Below are 17,756 nucleotides of genomic sequence, written 5' to 3'. Positions count from 1 at the left end.
GGGTGGAGCTGGGGAGGATGACGCGACCAAGCCAGTGTTGTTTATGGTTGCAATGGCGCTGTGGTAAACGCTAAAGAGGGAAAGTTGCTGATTTTCAACCCTTCTGAAGTGAGTCATCCAGTGCAGATTTACCGACGGGTAAGCGCTGACCTCCAGGTATTGCCACCATTCATCTGCATGTACAGCACTACAGAAGATCGACAAACTTTCCCATAAGTTATCAGCTAGCCATAGCTAGCTAGTTTGGTTTGCATAATGCTAAACAAGACATTTTTAGGCGATCAAATGTTCCAATCAACTTTAATGAAGTGAAAACACACAGTGAGAGGGTCAAAGTTTAAGACAAAAACATGGACAACACCCAAAAACAAGTTTACGGCTATTTTAATGTCCACAGTGCCATGGTTAGCATTGCTATGCCTCTTAGTGCATTTCATTTGCCTTTGAAGCCAGAGCTGGGAATAACGTCATACCCGAGTTAACCGCGTTCCATTAAAACAAGTCGGATTTCACTGTGGAGTTTGCTCTATCCAGATTAGCCATTGTTAGCAATACCAGTTGATGACAACGTATTATGCTGTTTTTTATGCATACAAACAGCGTCGCAAATATCCACAGATAGAACTTTGGACAGAACTGTGTTTAAAACTGATGTAATGATACACAAATAAGACAGATATAAATTGTATATTACTACAGCTTTCACTACTGTTGATGCAGCCATGTTGGATTTTGAGGTCGGCTTGCTCGGGGTACTGTGAGGTGCTCCGACTTCCCAACTCGGAAATCCGACTTCAGAGGGCTTGTTTCTGACTTATAACTCGAAAATTCCGACTCCCGAGTACAAATAGAATGCACCATCTGTCCTGATTAAAACACAGTGTCATGGTTAGCATTGCTAAGCCTCTGTCCTGATTGACAGGTCAGCGTGTAGCCACGCCCCTAAAGCATCCCCTGCTTTATTGTCAATTTTTAAAATAAATGGGACCAAAATTTACTAAATGAACATCGTGCCGTATTGAAGAAGACTTGAAACTAGCGATTAAGACCATAAACCCATTATGAAAATGTTGACTGAGGTAAATAATTAAGCAAGAAGCCATTTTCTCATAGACTTCTATAGAAACAGACTTCTTTTTTGCAACCAGTGGAGTTAAGGTACTTTACTTCACTTTTCAGTCCCAGAAGCTTCATCCATTATTTTTACAGTCTATGGGTTTAAACACAGGAGAGTCTAGAGTCCCAGAGATTAGAGAGTTTACTGCAAAGTGAGGATGAAGGGGCACAGGGCCGGACAGAGTGAAGCTACATGCTATGTGCTTTTTATTGGGTAGTTTCAGGGTTTCAGAGAGTCCACGGAGGTAAGAGGGAAACTGGAGAATGGTAAAATCATTTAAACACATTTTATAATGTGCAGTCATTCAGTTTACTTAGTTGCTGTGGTGTATTGTTTTGAATAACAGCAACAATTATAACAGTTTTTTTTTTTATTTCCAACCCAAAAAACAATTGATGTGTGTCAGAGAAACAGTAAGACAGCAGGCTGTCTGCTTTACCTGGATGAGGTAGGCGGCTGGGTTTCTCCTTTTCTCAAAGTGCTTCTGTCTGTGCTGCTCCTGGACCTTCAGGGCAAAGCCTGAGCCCAAAATACCCTGTATGATATTAATAGGATGAAATACTGGATGCATGTGTACTCAAGTATAATTGCGCTGCTGAGAAATTACAACAGAAATAACAGAGAAACTACAACAGAGAAACTACAACAGGTATGAGAACGTCCATTGTGTCTGCAGGGTCAATTGGGAAACAGTATGTTTGTACATATGTGTATATATATATGTATGATATGAAGCTATATATGTCTATATATGAACAAATAAACAACCTATGGCAGGGTTTTTTGGCGGGAGGACAGCCTCCAAAAGCCGTCTAAGGAGGTAAGGAAAAGTAAATGTATACTTATCTGAATTTCCATCAATAACATTTTATTTCCTTAAAGCTATAGTGCGTAGTTCCTCTCTCCCCCATCAGGAATAATAAGTAATGCCAACAAAACTGTCGGAGCATCGACATAATACAAGCCTTCCGTGAACGCAGTTGCTAGTAGCCAAGGACCATGGATTAAAAAAACATGACGGACTCTTAAGAAGAGGTAATTATCTTCACACCATTTAGTAAACATAGCCAGTGGCGCTGGCAGCCCTTATCCTGTATTTTTTTCTGTGAGACACGCAACGCATCTAATGATAATTATGCGTGAATGCGCACAGCAGCAGCAGCTGACAGCAGCTCTGTTCTGCTCTCTGCTGTGTTCACAGTAATAATTGGATCATTACAATATTTCACCAACAACCCATCCACTATTAATCAGAATGTTCATTTTTATGACTCAGCTGATGACAGCTGTCTGCTCTGAGCGCATCCACCTCTCTCTTTCTCTTACAAAATGCTTTAGTAAAATGTTTTCATGATCTGGTCATTATGATATGATAAAAGTACGCTAGGAGCACACTCTCATAAACATTAAAAATTATAAGAACAGCTGATTTCCGGCGCAGTAAACCGTTTCAGAGGGCGGGCGGTTTTTGTGCGTACTTTGAAATAGAATCCTGCCGGCACCAGTCAACATAGCCATACTAAGAAAAAACAGAGAGTTTTGTTTAGCTCATAGGCTTAATTAGCTTTGTATCAACTGGCTTAAATGTAACGGATGTCCATTAATACAAAAATGGCTGTGCACGATAGCTTTAAAGTAAATATTCCATTCAGGTAATCTTCAAAGATTAAAAGAACGGATTCAATATAAGAATACTGACTTACAGCTGGCAAGGCAAAGAAGGAGATGCCCAAGAGGGCAAACCCTGCGGACAGCATCCGTCCCGTCCACGTCTTTGGCGTCTTGTCCCCATAACCAATGGTTGTCAGGGTGATCTATGAAAACAAATGACTTATTATCAGGTTCTGAATGATGCCCATAATGAGGCTCCGGCAATGTATACAGATGAAAGAAAATCATCTGGAAAAACAAAATAGATATGACACCAATATAATGCAAGCTCAGAAACTATTTCTTTGATAAAAACAAGCTACCATTAAACAGCTGAAGGAGGTTGTTTCTTGAAAGATATGTTGCTTTTGGAAGCGTTTTCTAATTAGACACCCTTTATAAACTGAAACTAATTCACATTTAATACATTGTTTATCAGTGTTGTACACATCAGTTAAAAGCCATTAATAAGAACTGCTTTTGGGTGTTCAGGCTGTGAAAAATACCCTTTGCTTGTGTTTGTCACGGTTGGGGTTTTCAGTTGTAGTTTTTACTGTTTTCTTGTGTTTATTCATTCCCTGTTTTTGTTGTTTCCCTGTTTGTTTCATGGTTGTGTTATTTTATTAGATGTATTTTGTTTGTTGTTGTTTGTTTACATGATGCTGGGCGCGCCCGCCTCCGTCGCACAAATAATAGGCACATCTCCTGACGCAAGTCACGCAACGTGTTTTCAGTGAGTGTCCGAAATCTCGTTTGGACGTTCCTTATATAGTTCACTATTTAATAAACACTATAGGGAATAGTGTGTGAGTGAATTAAGGCATGGATACCCGACCCGAGTCCGACAGGTCCCGATGGTACCCGACGGGCCGGGTTCGGACAGATATTTAGAAATTATGGTCGGGTTCGGGTCGGGCTCGGTCACATCAGCGTGATAAGGCATTTGTTGTAAAATTGTGCTGCGGCTCCTTTAAGAGAGCTCATTTCGTGTGTAAAGTGGGCAGAAGAGAGATAGAGAAAGAGGAAGCAGACGTGTAGATGCGACCGGAGCAGAGTTGGGGGAATAAGTTTAAGTTTTGTACACAGTGTGTGCGGTGTCCGAGATAAACCCCAGACTGAAAGCCAAGTTCATTCATCTGCTCACCAGAAACGGGATTTTAACCCCGACGTTATATAACGTCGGCCCTGGAGGTAACGAGTCTCCCCTGATTTTCTGATCACGGTCGGAATCGAAGCAATCAGGAAAGGTTAACACATTGAACATTTTAAATTAGACAGATTATTAACGTCTGCTTGTTGCCCCGTGTGCGCTGATGTGCTCGTCTGTTGACATTTCCGAATGCCTTCCTACAGTTGCTTAATAAAAGCGGGCTTTCCACACAAACAAACGTACATGTGTCATTAGTATGAGAAAAAAAAACGAGATTTTAACTGTGTCGGGCTCGGGCCAGGCTCGGACATAAATATCTTAATGCCTGTCGGGCTCGGGCCGGGTTCGGTCACGGCTCTGTCGGGCTCGGGCCGGGTTCGGACGGAAAAATTCGGCCCGATCAGACCTTTAGAGTGAATGAGGGAAATGTTTCGAACACAGCTATTGTCTGCCCTGCCCTGATGTGTTCCACCTGTTCTTCAGCCCTTATGTCACCTGTCCCTCGTTCCTACCCTCGTTACCTTGTGTATTTAGTCTCTGTTCTTTCTTTGTCTCTTGTGAGTGACTACGTTTACATGCACATAATATTCCACTATTATTCAGAATATGACAATATTCCGAATTTGATACAGGTCATGTAAACTGCATATTCCGGTTGGATATTCCGAATAAGGCCTTTTTCCGAATATAGCAATTTCAGATTAAGACATATGGGATATGCCGGTATTATTCAGGTGTTAGAGGCATTATTTGGACATGTATACAGCGCATTCAGAATACGTGTCTTAATCGGGGTTTTTACGCCCAGTTTACGGCCTTTTGCCTGTTTACGGGTTATGGTCAGCTCTGTGTGTTGCTGTGGTTGCTGTACACAAACCAACCAACAGTTTGCAAGGCTGCAGACCCGATAAGAAGGAGAAACACAGCTACTTTTAAACATGATACCATGGATACCAACAGGTTTTTGGATATGCACAAACATTGCTAGGCCGACCTTTTCAAGAAGCTGGATGAAGGAATGAAAGAGGGGCGCTGTGTCCGCACGCTCCAACAAGTCCACCACTGCTGGTAAACTTTTTGCATGGCTGCACGTACACGGGAATATTAGTGGAATATTCACTGTCATTAGCGATGTAAACAGTTTAGTCGGAATATCGTCTTTTTTGGAATAAGGGCAAAAACCGGAATATTATGTGCATGCAAACGTAATCACTGTCTTTACTCCCTGCGTCATTCTCAGCATTTCCTCCCACGAGTTGCTTCTTTGTGGTTTGTGCGTCTCTTAGTTATCAGTGTCTCCAGGTTGTTAGTTTTTTGTTTGGATCTCGGTTGCTAGTTTCTTCCTGCCTGCTTTAGGACACCTTTTGTTTGTAAGCTGTTTTGTTTATTAAACCTTTAAAATCTACCTGCTGCCTCCTCTCCTCCACACTCTGCACATTTGGGTCCAAGCCTGCCATTCCCTAGACGTGACTGTGTTTCTCCCCGTGCAGCAGGACACTTGCTTTATCCTTCTCTTTAGCTCCCTAATGAATTTAGTTTAACAATCTATTAACATTTACTCAGACACATGTATTTGAAGGATTTTTTCACAAAAAGTTGTCATTAATGACAAAGTATCTATAAAGTTTTAGCAAATTATTTATTATTAACATTGGAAAGCCATAACCTATTAACCCTTATAAGGGCACCTTATCAGAAAGTGTTTTTACTTTTTTGTGCAGCGAAAACAAAATTGAATTGAGCTGCTGGCAGAGGTTTCTGAAACATTTATTTAATTTAACATTAACTTAACATTAAGAGGGTTCATTTGGATTCACCTGTGGCAGACTTGAATGAAAATGTTGAACTTGATGTGTCAGGTTTTTTTTAATTACACAAATGATTTAGGATTAGTCTAACTAACCTCATATGTTCAGTATTTGCCTTCATTATTTTTGTCTTTTGGTGTGCATAACTGTATTATATTTGCATGTTTTTCCTTTTGCATACTGCTTGAGTGCCACATAGAGGCATACTTTAAAATAATGCCTTCAGGCAGTGCAGTGTAAGAGATCGGACCTGTGTGGAGGCTTTATAGGAGTGAGTCTGTATGGCCTTGTTTCTAAGAAAAATTATGAAAGCCTGTGGCTCAAATGTTTATTCTGCCTAAAAAACAAGGTTTTTTAAGCACAGTATGTGGGTTCTTATCTTTCTTCATGTGTGAAGACCTACTTGAATCTATACGGATGATCTGCGAAGACACAATGAGAGGCCATTTTAACACCTTACACCTTTGACTGACTGCATTGAACCAAAGAGAAGATTACAATGTCTTGATAAAAGAAGGAGCCAGCGAATTATGTTATAATAAAGGAAGAAACAGAGATAATTCTGATAATGATATGCAGTGATGGTCCTTAGCACATTTGAAAAGAGCTATTCACATGTTCAGCAGGAGGTACTGCTTGCAAAACTCCTTGCTTGCCTTCAGTACTCTTTATCTGTCTATCTATCTACACATATATCCATCTATCTAGCTGTTTTGGCAGACTGATCAGTCTGGATTATCTTTCATTCAGACTCTGATTGCCTTGCATGACAAAGGCGGCTGCAGCCATTTGGTATTATTATGATTTTTGGAGGCAGTATGAAAATGGTGTTTAATGGAGCCATGCAGGGCTAATGTTTATGGAGGAGCTGTCAATGCTCAGAGGCAATGACAGACCGAACAGGAGAAAAATATTGTCCAATGCAGGACCAATTTCTGTGAAGAGGTAACAGTGCTGAGTTGTTACGAGTAACTTTGAGATCTCCTGTTGCCCAGGAAACCATACTGTGGCTGTGAAAAGAAATCAATTCAAGACATCTAACAGATAGCTACATATATTGGAGGTGGAATGAAAACGTGTCAGGCAGTTACTAAAATATTCATTACCATTAGGGATGCACAACATATCGTTTTTTTAATCGTCATCGCGATATCAACTGGCGCAATAAACGCATTGCGAAAGGCTGCGACAAGTCGCAAAAGACACTCCGCGATTTTTTGTGTTAATTGAAAGAAAATATCGGTAGAAAACTGCACTTTATAATGTAAATGTCATTCTTTTTTTAGTGGTGGATTTTATATTCAATTATATGTTCAATTTGTTCAACAAAAGAATGTTGGAAATTATTTCCTTTCATTTGTTTTAAAGGTCCAATGTGTAGGAATTTCTCCCATCTAGCGTTGAGATCATATATCGCAATCAACTCTCTCGCACCACGCAGTTCAAAGTACGTATTACAGCTACGGTAGCCTTCACGCTTCAAAAAGCCGGTCTCTTGCTCTTTTCAATATATTTTTCTTTTCCTGGGCGAAGAAGAAGACTCCTGTTCCTGAAATTTGGATTTTGAATACGTGTGGTCCTCCATGTTTCCTTCTTCAAACTTGCCGGGGCCGGCAAGCGACAATACCCATTAGCAGCACTAGCAGCACCTGTGAGTTTATCATGTGACAGCGAAAACACGAAAGGCGGAGCAGTATGTCCTGTATGTCGCTTACCGGCTAATGTATTTCAAGATGGCGCATGAATATGGAGCGTCTACCCCAGTTCATTCGAATGCAAATATAAAATGTCAAGCCAATAGGAATACTTGGAATTGATGGTGGTAAATATTCATGAAAAAGGACAAGTTTGTGAACGGGCAACACTGATTTTGATAATGAACAACTAAACAAGTTACACACTGGACCTTTAAATTCAACAAGCTTTGTTGTACTGAAAGCAGCAGAACTGAGAACACTTTAATATGTTTATTTATCGCAAGTAATATCATTATCGCGATATTTAAAACATGATCACGTATTGTATATTTTCCTCATGTCGTGCAGCCCTACTTTCCATTAGGAGTTCTTAATGAATCCTGGCAAGCAGAGCTACAGATCTTCCTCCAGACTCACCGTGCCCCACCACAACGCATCAGCGTAGGTAGCAAACTCATCGTTGGACTTGGTCTCCACGAGGTAGACGAGGAACGAAGAGAAGATGAGAACCAAGAAGCCGATGTACCAGGCGGTTACCAGCTCCTGCAGACAGAGGTCAAAACAGATTTTCAGAGTAATCATGGAAAAAAGAGAATATTGTTAAAGTACCATCACTTTGGCATATGAACAGCTGATCGACCTAAATCGACTTTTCTATGATCTTTGAGGACAAAACATTCTACTTAATACAATGACCAGGTGATAAACATACAGGTTATGACCCTTTATTGTATTATCTGTGCATCAGTGATTGCAGATTATTTTGTAACACACAGGCAGGGTGTGATTTGTGCAGAAAGCGGGGTATAGTGCCACTCCGCCAGCAATGCCAAAACACTTATTTATGAACAATAATAATCAATGGAAGGAAGGCCCCCTTTTGAAAACTGTATGTACCCCACAAATTAAATTCCGTTCACCGACATTGATTGGAGGACAGGAAAAAATGTGAGAGAAAGATATGTCAAAACAACCGGCTGCATAATTGGTTGTTTTTGGGTAATTTTTTTCACTAGAAGCAATGGCCAGAAACTTCCATAAATCATCTACAGTGGCACAAAAAAAACTTACAAAACACATCGCTGCATCACAGTCTTACATTATGTGGCCCTTTCAATGTGATGTTGGCTATTCAGTTTGAATGTGCAGCTTTGCTACAAGCAAAGAAGAACTATGTCAGTGACAATGACCTGTCCTGGCTTCTGCGTGGTAATACTGATCTAAGCAGTGAAAAGAAGTTGATGGATCTGTGTGGGTTGATCGAGGCGGAGGACAATGAGAGGAGAGTGAGTTAAGGAAAGAAAGGCAAGAAATGGCAAAAAAAAAGAGTAGGCCAGAGAGTAAAAGCTCTAAATCTTTCAATACCACCACTGAGTCTAATACTTCAAATTCCAAAACACTTTTTATTACCTTTCTATATTAAATCATATAACATTTGGTAATTACACTTTGAACTGGTTATGCTTACTCTAATTTCATGACAATACTCATGTTCTCATCTTTGATTTAAATTAGTACTCTGCATGTAAACTTACTACAACCAATATCTACAGCAGCAGTAGTTGAAGAAGTATTTAGATTCTTTACTTCAGTAAAAGTACACTTTTTTTGCTGGTAAAACAGGACCTCACACTACCGTGTGACACGAGTACTTCAAATTTGTACTTAATAATAGTACTTGAGTAAATCTGCCCTGCAAAGGCAAAAGGCAGTAACTTTCGAGCTAATGATATTTTTGGGACACTTAAGACATCCTTCATCATGTGGATGAGTATCTTGAGTCAATTTTGTTGTTGTTTCGAGAAAATAAAGGGTTGTGTTAACAGTAACTTCCTAGCCTGGATGCCAGTCGAACTTAGCCCTGCCCACAACATTTGAGGTCGGGAAGTTCGGTCTGGACTTGATCCGTTGTGGAGCAACTATGCTTGAACCAGAGCTGTTTGGACCAATCAAATTGTCAGGGCGGGCTTTATACGATGATGGACAGATGATCAACAGTAACGTAATCAACCACGTCACCAAAGAGTGCTTGGGTTGAATTTGCTTACAACAAAGATGGCTGCCGCTGGAGAATTGAGATGTGTAGATTCCGCCATCGCGTCTGTTATACAAGATATCGACAGCGCATTCATTTTAAAAGAGGAACAGAGTACTGCGATCACGTATGCATACACATTGCCACACCCGTCCGGACGACACGAAAACTGCCGCCTCTGCCTTTGCTCTGTCGAAGCCTACCTTTGACTTAATAATAATAATAATACATTTTATTTGTATTGCACTTTACATTTCAGCAATCTCAAAGTGCTACAGAGCATAAATAATGCAATTTAATAAAAAATATAAATATCAAGGTTATTAAAAATAGTTAAGAGGAAAACCTATAAAATCCATTTAGTAAAAAGCTTTCTTGAAAAGATATGTTTTGAGGTTTCGTTTAAAAACATCTGTAGATTGTGGGGCCCTTAGGTTTTCAGGGAGGGTGTTCCACAGCCTCGGAGCAGCAGATGAAAAGGCCCTATCACCCATGCTGCAGAGCTTGGTTCAGGGGGCTTGGAGGGTGTTTGTGGATGCAGACCGGAGGGTGCGTGAGGAGGTCTGGCGGGTGAGGAGTTCCTGTAGGTAAAGGGGGGCATGTCCATGAAGGCACTGGTGGGTGAGGAGGGAGACCTTATATTCTATTCTGAGTGGGATAGGGAGCCAGTGAAGAGATTTCAGGATGGGGGTGATGTGATCGTGCTTGCGCACCCTCATCAGGATCCTGGCAGCACTGTTCTGGATGTATTGTAACCTCTGGATGCTTTTGCCAGAGATCCCAATGAGGAGTGCATTACAGTAGTCCAGCCTGGAGGAGACAAAGGCATGGACAAGCTTCTCTGCATCTGCCAGGGTGAGTGTTGGACGCAGTTTGGCAATGTTCTTAAGGTGGTAGAATGATGTCTTACAGAGGTGTTTGATGTGGGTGTCAAAGGTGAGTTCAGGGTCCATTTTAACACCCAAGTTGGTGACAGATGTGGAAAGGGAGATGTTTTGGCCAGAGAAAGTGATACTGTTGATGGTGGAAAGGTGGAGCTGATGTGGTGTGCCAACTAAGATGGCTTCTGTTTTGGAACTATTTAGCTGAAGAAAGTTGAGCTTCATCCACGCCTCTATCTCCTCCAGGCAGGTAGTCAGTGTGGATGTTGGCAGGGGAGCAGAGAAAGTGGGGGTTGTCCTGAGGTAAAGCTGTGTGTCATCAGCATAACAGTGGAATGATATACCATGTCTGCTAATTACTTTGCCAAGGGGGAGCATGTAGATGGAGAAAAGGGTGGGGCCCAGCACAGAGCCCTGAGAGACACCGCAGGTGACATTGTGGATGTGTGATTTGGCTTTGCCCAGGGCGACTTGCTCGGTTCTGCCAGCAGGTATGAAATGAACCAGTTGTGAACATTTTCTGAGAGTCCAATGGTGTTTTGCAAGCGGTGGAGGAGGATGTTGTGGTCTACTGTATCAAATGCAGCTGTTAGGTCCAGGAGGATGAGTAGAGATGGGGAACCAGGAGGTCGTTGGTAACCCTGACCAATGCTGTTTCTGTGCTATGGCCTGGGCGAAAACCATACTGAAACTTTTCAAACAGGTTATTGTGTTTGAGGTGATCATGAAGTTGTACTGCAACTGTTTTTTCCAGGACCTTTGATAGGAATGGAAGATTGGAAATGGGCCTGTAGTTGGAGAGAACTTCTGGATACAGAGTGGGTTTTTTCAGTAGAGGTCTGATGACAGCAGTTTTTAACGCAGATGGGACATGGCCGACCATGAGGGACTGATTTATGATCCTGGTGATGAAAGGCGAGACAGCCGAGATGTTGGCCTTCAGCAGGGCTGAAGGGAAAGGGTCCAAGGCACAGGTGGATGGCTTAATTTTTCTGATGATGTTCTCCACTTCTTCCTGTGTGGCATCGGAGAAAAAGCAGAGGGACTGGCCAATCTCAAATGGTGGGTTGGCAGTTGCTAGGGGGAGGACAGCATTTGCAGAGAGGTGTGAGCGGATGTTATTAACTTTTTGTTTGAAAAAAGTGATGTGCATGTTGCACTTCTCATTGGTGGCCTCAGAGCGGGAGAGTGAAGGGGGTTTGAGAAGGTGGTTTATTGTTGAAAAAAGTTGTTTGGAGTTACCGGGACTGTTGTTGATGATGGTGGAATAAAACTTGGACTGTGCATCCCTCAGAGCTTCTGCATATGCCCTCCTGTGTTCCCTGTATGCCTGTTTGTGAACATTCAGTCCAGAGGCCTTGAGCCGCTGCTCAAGGACACGCCCAGCTGCCTTCATCTTTAATAGCTCGCAAGTGTACCAGGGGGCTGAGCGCGAGAATGAGACTGACCTGGATGTTAAGGGGGCGTGGAGCTCCAGAAGACTGCTCAGGGACTGGTTGTAGAAATCCACAGAGTCAGCAACAGAATGGAAGTCGGTATAGCCGGAGGAGAGAAGTTGAAGGTCCAGGGCCAGGGCATCCGCATTGATGTTTTTCAGCTTTCTGAAATGGATCTGTCGCTTTGGTTTGGTGTGGGGGGAAGGAAAGGGGAGCTCCATTGACACGACCTTATGATCTGAAACAACAAGATCATAAACCTGTAGGTTGCTGATGGGGGCGGAGTTAGAGATAACCAAATCGTGGGGAAAAAAAAGTGTGTGTCCCTTGGAATCTGTGGGGACGTCAACATGTTGTTGTAAGTTGAGGGAGTCTAGCAGCTGAAGGAAATCGGCAGCGGGATGACATGATGGGGTGTCGACATGAATATTCATATCTCCCAGGATTATGGTATTGGCAGAGGTAGTACAGAGTGTTGTGAGGAGATCAGACATTTCTGGGATAAAAGCAGAGTTGGGTTTAGGGGGGCGGTAGATAACGAGAACAGTCATGGGAAAGGGGGGCTTACATTTAAATGCAAGACATTCACATGAAGATGTTGCAGGCAGCGAGATGGTGGACAACTCCAGGTCCTGTCGGTGAATGACAGCTAGGCCACCACCGCGGCCAGTGCTGCGAGCTGCCTCCAAGTAACTGTAACCGGGGGGACAGGCTTCACAATGCGGCCGCAGTGTGAACTTGCAGCTTCTGTGACGTCTGTCTCCGTTGCTCTGATTGATTGTAGGTCTATCCAATTGAGTGCAGAGGTATTTTCTTTCCTGGTTGGGTTGAAACACGCCCCATAATCACAGCCCAATGGAGCAGTATCAGACTCATATTCTGACTAGAATCTGAGTATGACGACGTCAGGCTAGTAACTTCCAAAAGCCCAGGAGAAACTAAGGCAGAACACCGTAACACTAGTTATCGCTTTTGACTTTGTTTTGGAACGCTCAAATTGAGTTAGGGTACAGGATAGCAATAAGTAGATGGCTATATAAGTAATTGTAAATCATCAAAAATATATGCCATGATTACTAGATTTTATACAGGTGTTAATATAATGATATTGTAAATGGTGATCAGCAACCAAATATTGATAATGTGGAAGTTACTGCCTTTTGCCTTGGCGTGACTTCTCACTTTTTGCAGACAATACAAAGGCAGAGTACAGTAACTTCAAAATAGAGGTCAAACGTCAAAAAGTCAAGTTTGAGCTCAGGATTTTTTATGTAGATACATTTCATTACTAAAACATCTCATTGCCAGATTTCCAGTGTCCTACCTATAATTAATTTGGCTGGACAACTAAAAAACTTTAAAGTCATTTTTCTAAGTTCCACACTCTAGCGAGTTAAGGTCTTTTTGCCTTTGTAGGGCAGAAATGTACTTAGTTACATTCCACCGCAGTACAGCAGTATGTGGCAACTCGGTGGTGTAGCAATTTCACACTGGAGCTTACAAAGTCATGATGCTATGTTGCAGCAATTTTCAGCAAGAATCCTTGTCAGCTCCCAGGGATCTTGTCCTAGAGCTAACGACAACAACAACTAGTGTGTATGGGCCATTGATCTGCAGCAGCCCACCTTGCTGTGTGCATAGACCACAGAGCCCAGCAGCTTCCAGGTGCCTCCTCTTCGGTCCATTCGCACCATGCGTAGGATCTGCAGGAAGCGCAGGCTCCGCAGCACAGAGGTGGCAAAGATGTTGCTCTGGCTCCCCGCCGACACCACCGCCACTGATGCAATTAGCACTATGATGTCTGGAGGGCACAGAGGAAATACACACAGGAGACAACTCGTTATGACTCAACCCTGGAATCCAAATACAGTGTTATCTGGCATCATGTTCATACATTTACGTTTTTTTTTAAGATTTTTTTTTTTTTGCATTGAAGGCCTTTATTTGATGGGAAAGCTTTGACATGAAACTGGAGAGAGAGAGAGGGGGAATGACATGCAGCAAAGGGAAAGGGAAATTGAATCTACAGCCGCTGTGGTGAGGACTGAGCCTCTGTACATGTGGCACATGCTCTACCAGGTGAGCTATCCAGGCATCATACATTTTAGTTTTATAAATGTCCTAGTATATTTTACTGAATGGAAATAATATTTTAGGACATGTCTTCTGCTGTGTTATTTTGTATACCTATGCTTTTATCCGGCATTTTGCATTTTAAAACTTTTTGTCATCTTTGTGTTTATATCTTTTATTTTCATTATATGTCTTGCATTGTCGATGAACACTCATGTAATTCAGGCCAGCTGAGCTCATTACATTTGAGCGTGGACTCAAATTATTGGTTTAAGACTCTGTGATGCAAATGCAACATTTGTATCACCCAACTACTGGGAAACAACAGTGATTCCCCCCCGGGATAAAGTTCTATAAATACAATGCACACGCTTACGCACATGAGAAGAAAAATAAATCGAAAAGACTTGTCATAGGAGCAGAGAAGTGTTCCCCCCGATAGCTTAAAAGTCCAACCTAAAGGCAAGTATATCATACTAATATTGATCTCAATGTGAAACTGGCCCATTAAACAGACAGGCAGGATGGCTCATCCAAGCCTGGAGGTCAGAATATGTGGGACTGGCTTGATGTCTATCATGTTGCTGCAATAACAGCAACTCACTGTGGTCACCTCCCTCTCACCCCTCACTGTGGTAAATTATCCCAACAAAGCTGCCATATTCCTGGAGCTGACATAATCCGCCATGGGCATCAACAGTACAACAATGTATTGTGTACTCTTCCTATATGCACTTATATGTTCGGATAAGTCGCCCGGCAACCACATCGATATTTGTATGGACACAAACAGGACAGTGGGGAAGAAATCTTTGATGTAAATTCACAGCTCAATCCTCACAGTATCTTACTGTTTTAATGTTAATGTTATGCAGGATCATGCATTCTGGGAGAAAATAATATTATAGCACTCTCTGTGAATGTTACAGATTACATGTATTTACTATAATAAAGGAAAAGGCAGGAATTACACTGCAGCCAGTACATTACTGTAAATTCAAATAATACAGTAAGAAACTGTATGTCTATTTACAGAAAAAAAACGTACATTTTAAAACAGTATGCTTACTGTAAATGAACAGTAGCTTACTGGCGAAGCTGCTGCCAGTATATTACTGTAAATTTACAGTGAAAAGTTTTACAGTGATAGGCTATAGCGCCGTTCTTTGAAGATCGAACTGCACTGCATGTCACTGAGATTATAACCTCTACGGCAGAGATCTTCAACAGGGGGTCTATGACACCTAGGGGGTCCTCAAAGTTAGTGCAGCGGGGGCCACCAAATTATGTTTAAAAAAATCTTTTTTTGAAAGTTTTAATTTTTTTTTTTAAATATGTCTGAAAATCTACATTAATTTCAATTAAAAATATTAAAAGCAAAGATAAATTGGCCTATTTGTGAAAACAACATTTAATTTACACATTGAATATATGCTTACTAGGTAAGGTAGCCACTATGGTAGCCATAGAGTTAAGCTTAAGGATTCACTGTGCTTTCTCTGTGCTTTCCACATGTATGTTTAACATTAAAGTGCTCATATTATGCTCACTTTCAGGTTCATAATTGTATTTAGAGGTTCTACCAGAATAGGTTTATGTGGTTTAATTTTCAGAAAACACCATATATTTGATGTACTGCACATTGCTGCAGCTCCTCTTTTCACCCTGTGTGTTGAGCTCTCTGTTTTAGCTACAGAGTGAGGCATCTTACTTCTGTACAATCTTTGTTGGGCGTCGCACATGCGCAGTACGTACTACTAGCTTGTCAGTTGCAGAGTATGAGGGCGTGCCACGATAGCAGCTAGGCGAGCATTATAACGTGTTACAAAGTGACGCACGTTCGTCACAGAAGTAAAGGCTGGACTACAGCAGTTTGTGAACAGTGTTTTCTGTTGGAGATTGTAAGTCCCTTTGGGGTGGACTTTGGGCTTTTTCACTTTGTAAACCTATAAACCAGTCCCTCCAGAAAAACGCGATTATGCGATTGCATAATTCAATGCATAATCAGCCAAAGTCCGCATATTTATACGGGGCCGCATTTTTTCAAATACGCCGCACTTTCGTTTTTGCAAGTTCCCGCAATTTTTGCAAGTTCTTAAGTTCTTTTAAGAAAACATGCCGCATAATCAAGGATTTTTGCCTGCAACAATCACAAAAAAAACATATGTAACACAATAAAGGAAAAAGCCAAAAAGCATAATATGAGCACTTTAAAACATGATGTATGAAATGTATACATTTCCATTCATTTTCATCCATTCGGCCCAATTGTATACAGTATACTGTATGCAGAAGGGGTTCCCTACTCGGTCCCTCTTTCAGCTTAGGGGTCCCTGGCATAAAAAACGTTGAAGACCCCTGCTCTACAGGTTTCAGGTTTCAGAAAGGTGCAGTAAGTGATTCTGCGCAAAGATTGTTAATGTTTGAACTCAACTGCCAAACAAACACAACCCCCCCTTCAGAAGCTCCACCCCCCAGATTTACGATCAGATAACTACTGGCCGGCCGGCATATTCCCATGCTGCCCCCCCCCACCATCAACTGTCGCCGCCATGCCGATTGGCTGGAATAGTGTTTTATGGCTCGTGCGCTCCTTTCTGTTTGTTTTCCATTTATACAGCTGGGGCGGTGGATTAACACCGGATTTTTTTCAGCGCACACTGAAAATAGACCTTGAGGAGATATTCACTGAATTTGACAAAAAGTGTATTGGATTAACATCACTTACGATACCTTTAAGTAGTAATCCCGGGACACAAACACCTGTTTCCTGGGTGAAAGTCTTATGTTTATCGTGGGACACGAACTCCACTCCCCCTCATAAAAGCCGTGTTTTATGACACACGCATCCGACCAGAGCGTTCTTATACAGTGCATTACTTTCCGTAGCTAGAACAAATGGTTCATGAGAACAGCCTGCAGGCTGACTCTGATCAGAGGAAGTCCTCACAGAAACCACACTGATCAAATGAATAAAACCAAACCCACAAATGACACAGACAACTAAAGTAACAAGCTCCTATGACTCAAGAAATAACAGCCCTTTGCTCCTCTCACAAACAGATCTTCCATTTCAATGACGCGCCATGTGAAACTGTACTCTTGAGTAGTGTTATCTAGTTCCCTCTGTGCAGGAGGTTTTCCCTCATATTAGAACCATCTCTTCATCTCCTGTCCTTCTGACGAACCCGTTTTTTGAGAGAAAATGCTGACCAAAGTGTGTCTAATGGCTTCTCTTATAAACCATGAACCAGTTGACCCATAGTGTGAAGAGGGAAAAGGGGGAAAAGTCAGCAGCAACACCATGAAAAATAAATGAATGACTCTCTGGAGATGAAAGTCTTCGGTTCACTACCTTTGAAGGTGTAGAGAGAAAAATGTGAGGAAAGTGATTGACAGAAGGACGTATGTGGCCAACAAACCTCCATTAAATCCTCGTGTTTCGATCGCATTCTGAGGTGAAATTGAGGCATGTGTCAGGGTTCTGAATTCATTTTTAAAATTTGCGAGGGGGGCATGTTCAAGCTAAAAAAGGGTGTCAGGTAGCTCTTGAAGTTGCAGTCAGATGGTATTTTTCTGAGCAAATTGTTTTAGAATGGTGTAGCAAAAAAACAAGCAGGACCGGAGACAGGGTGGGTAGGGTTGTAGTGGCAAACTGCTGGAGCTAACATGGCTAGCAGGCTTACAGCATTCCACAGTTGTAAATGAGGCTACATTTACATTGCTACATTTTGGTTTTTAAGCAGAGTTTGGAGCCAAAAGCGATCTTCATGCAAAACAAGTGTTTTTAGATCCAGTAGAAGAACTAATCTGCATTTAAACACGCCCAAACCGCATTTCTCATCAACATTTTAGTAGTAACATTAGTTGCACCACCCAATCAGGTGGTGAAAACGTTGGCGTCAGTGT

At 41.9% G+C, this 17,756-nt stretch overlaps 1 protein-coding gene across 17 annotated transcripts in view; it reads right to left on the bottom strand.

Moving 5' to 3' along the window:
* LOC116039680 (potassium voltage-gated channel subfamily KQT member 5-like) overlaps positions 1 to 17,756 on the bottom strand; it is a 181,489-nt gene that overhangs the window by 28,035 nt on the left and 135,698 nt on the right. For all 17 annotated transcript variants that reach the window (XM_036000728.1, XM_036000726.1, XM_036000732.1 and 14 more), the window contains 4 exons: positions 13,400 to 13,575; positions 7,840 to 7,965; positions 2,821 to 2,931; positions 1,557 to 1,652 (listed from right to left, as the gene is read on the bottom strand). In XM_036000728.1, the coding sequence (XP_035856621.1) occupies positions 1,557 to 1,652; positions 2,821 to 2,931; positions 7,840 to 7,965; positions 13,400 to 13,575 (509 nt within the window). The remainder of the gene's footprint in view (positions 1 to 1,556; positions 1,653 to 2,820; positions 2,932 to 7,839; positions 7,966 to 13,399; positions 13,576 to 17,756) is intronic.

The sequence above is a fragment of the Sander lucioperca genome, chromosome 4 (assembly GCF_008315115.2).
Source record: "Sander lucioperca isolate FBNREF2018 chromosome 4, SLUC_FBN_1.2, whole genome shotgun sequence".
Classification (NCBI taxonomy): Eukaryota; Metazoa; Chordata; class Actinopteri; order Perciformes; family Percidae; genus Sander; species Sander lucioperca.
The sequence above is the reverse complement of the archived record's forward strand: the minus strand, read 5'-3'. Positions and strand labels throughout refer to the sequence as shown.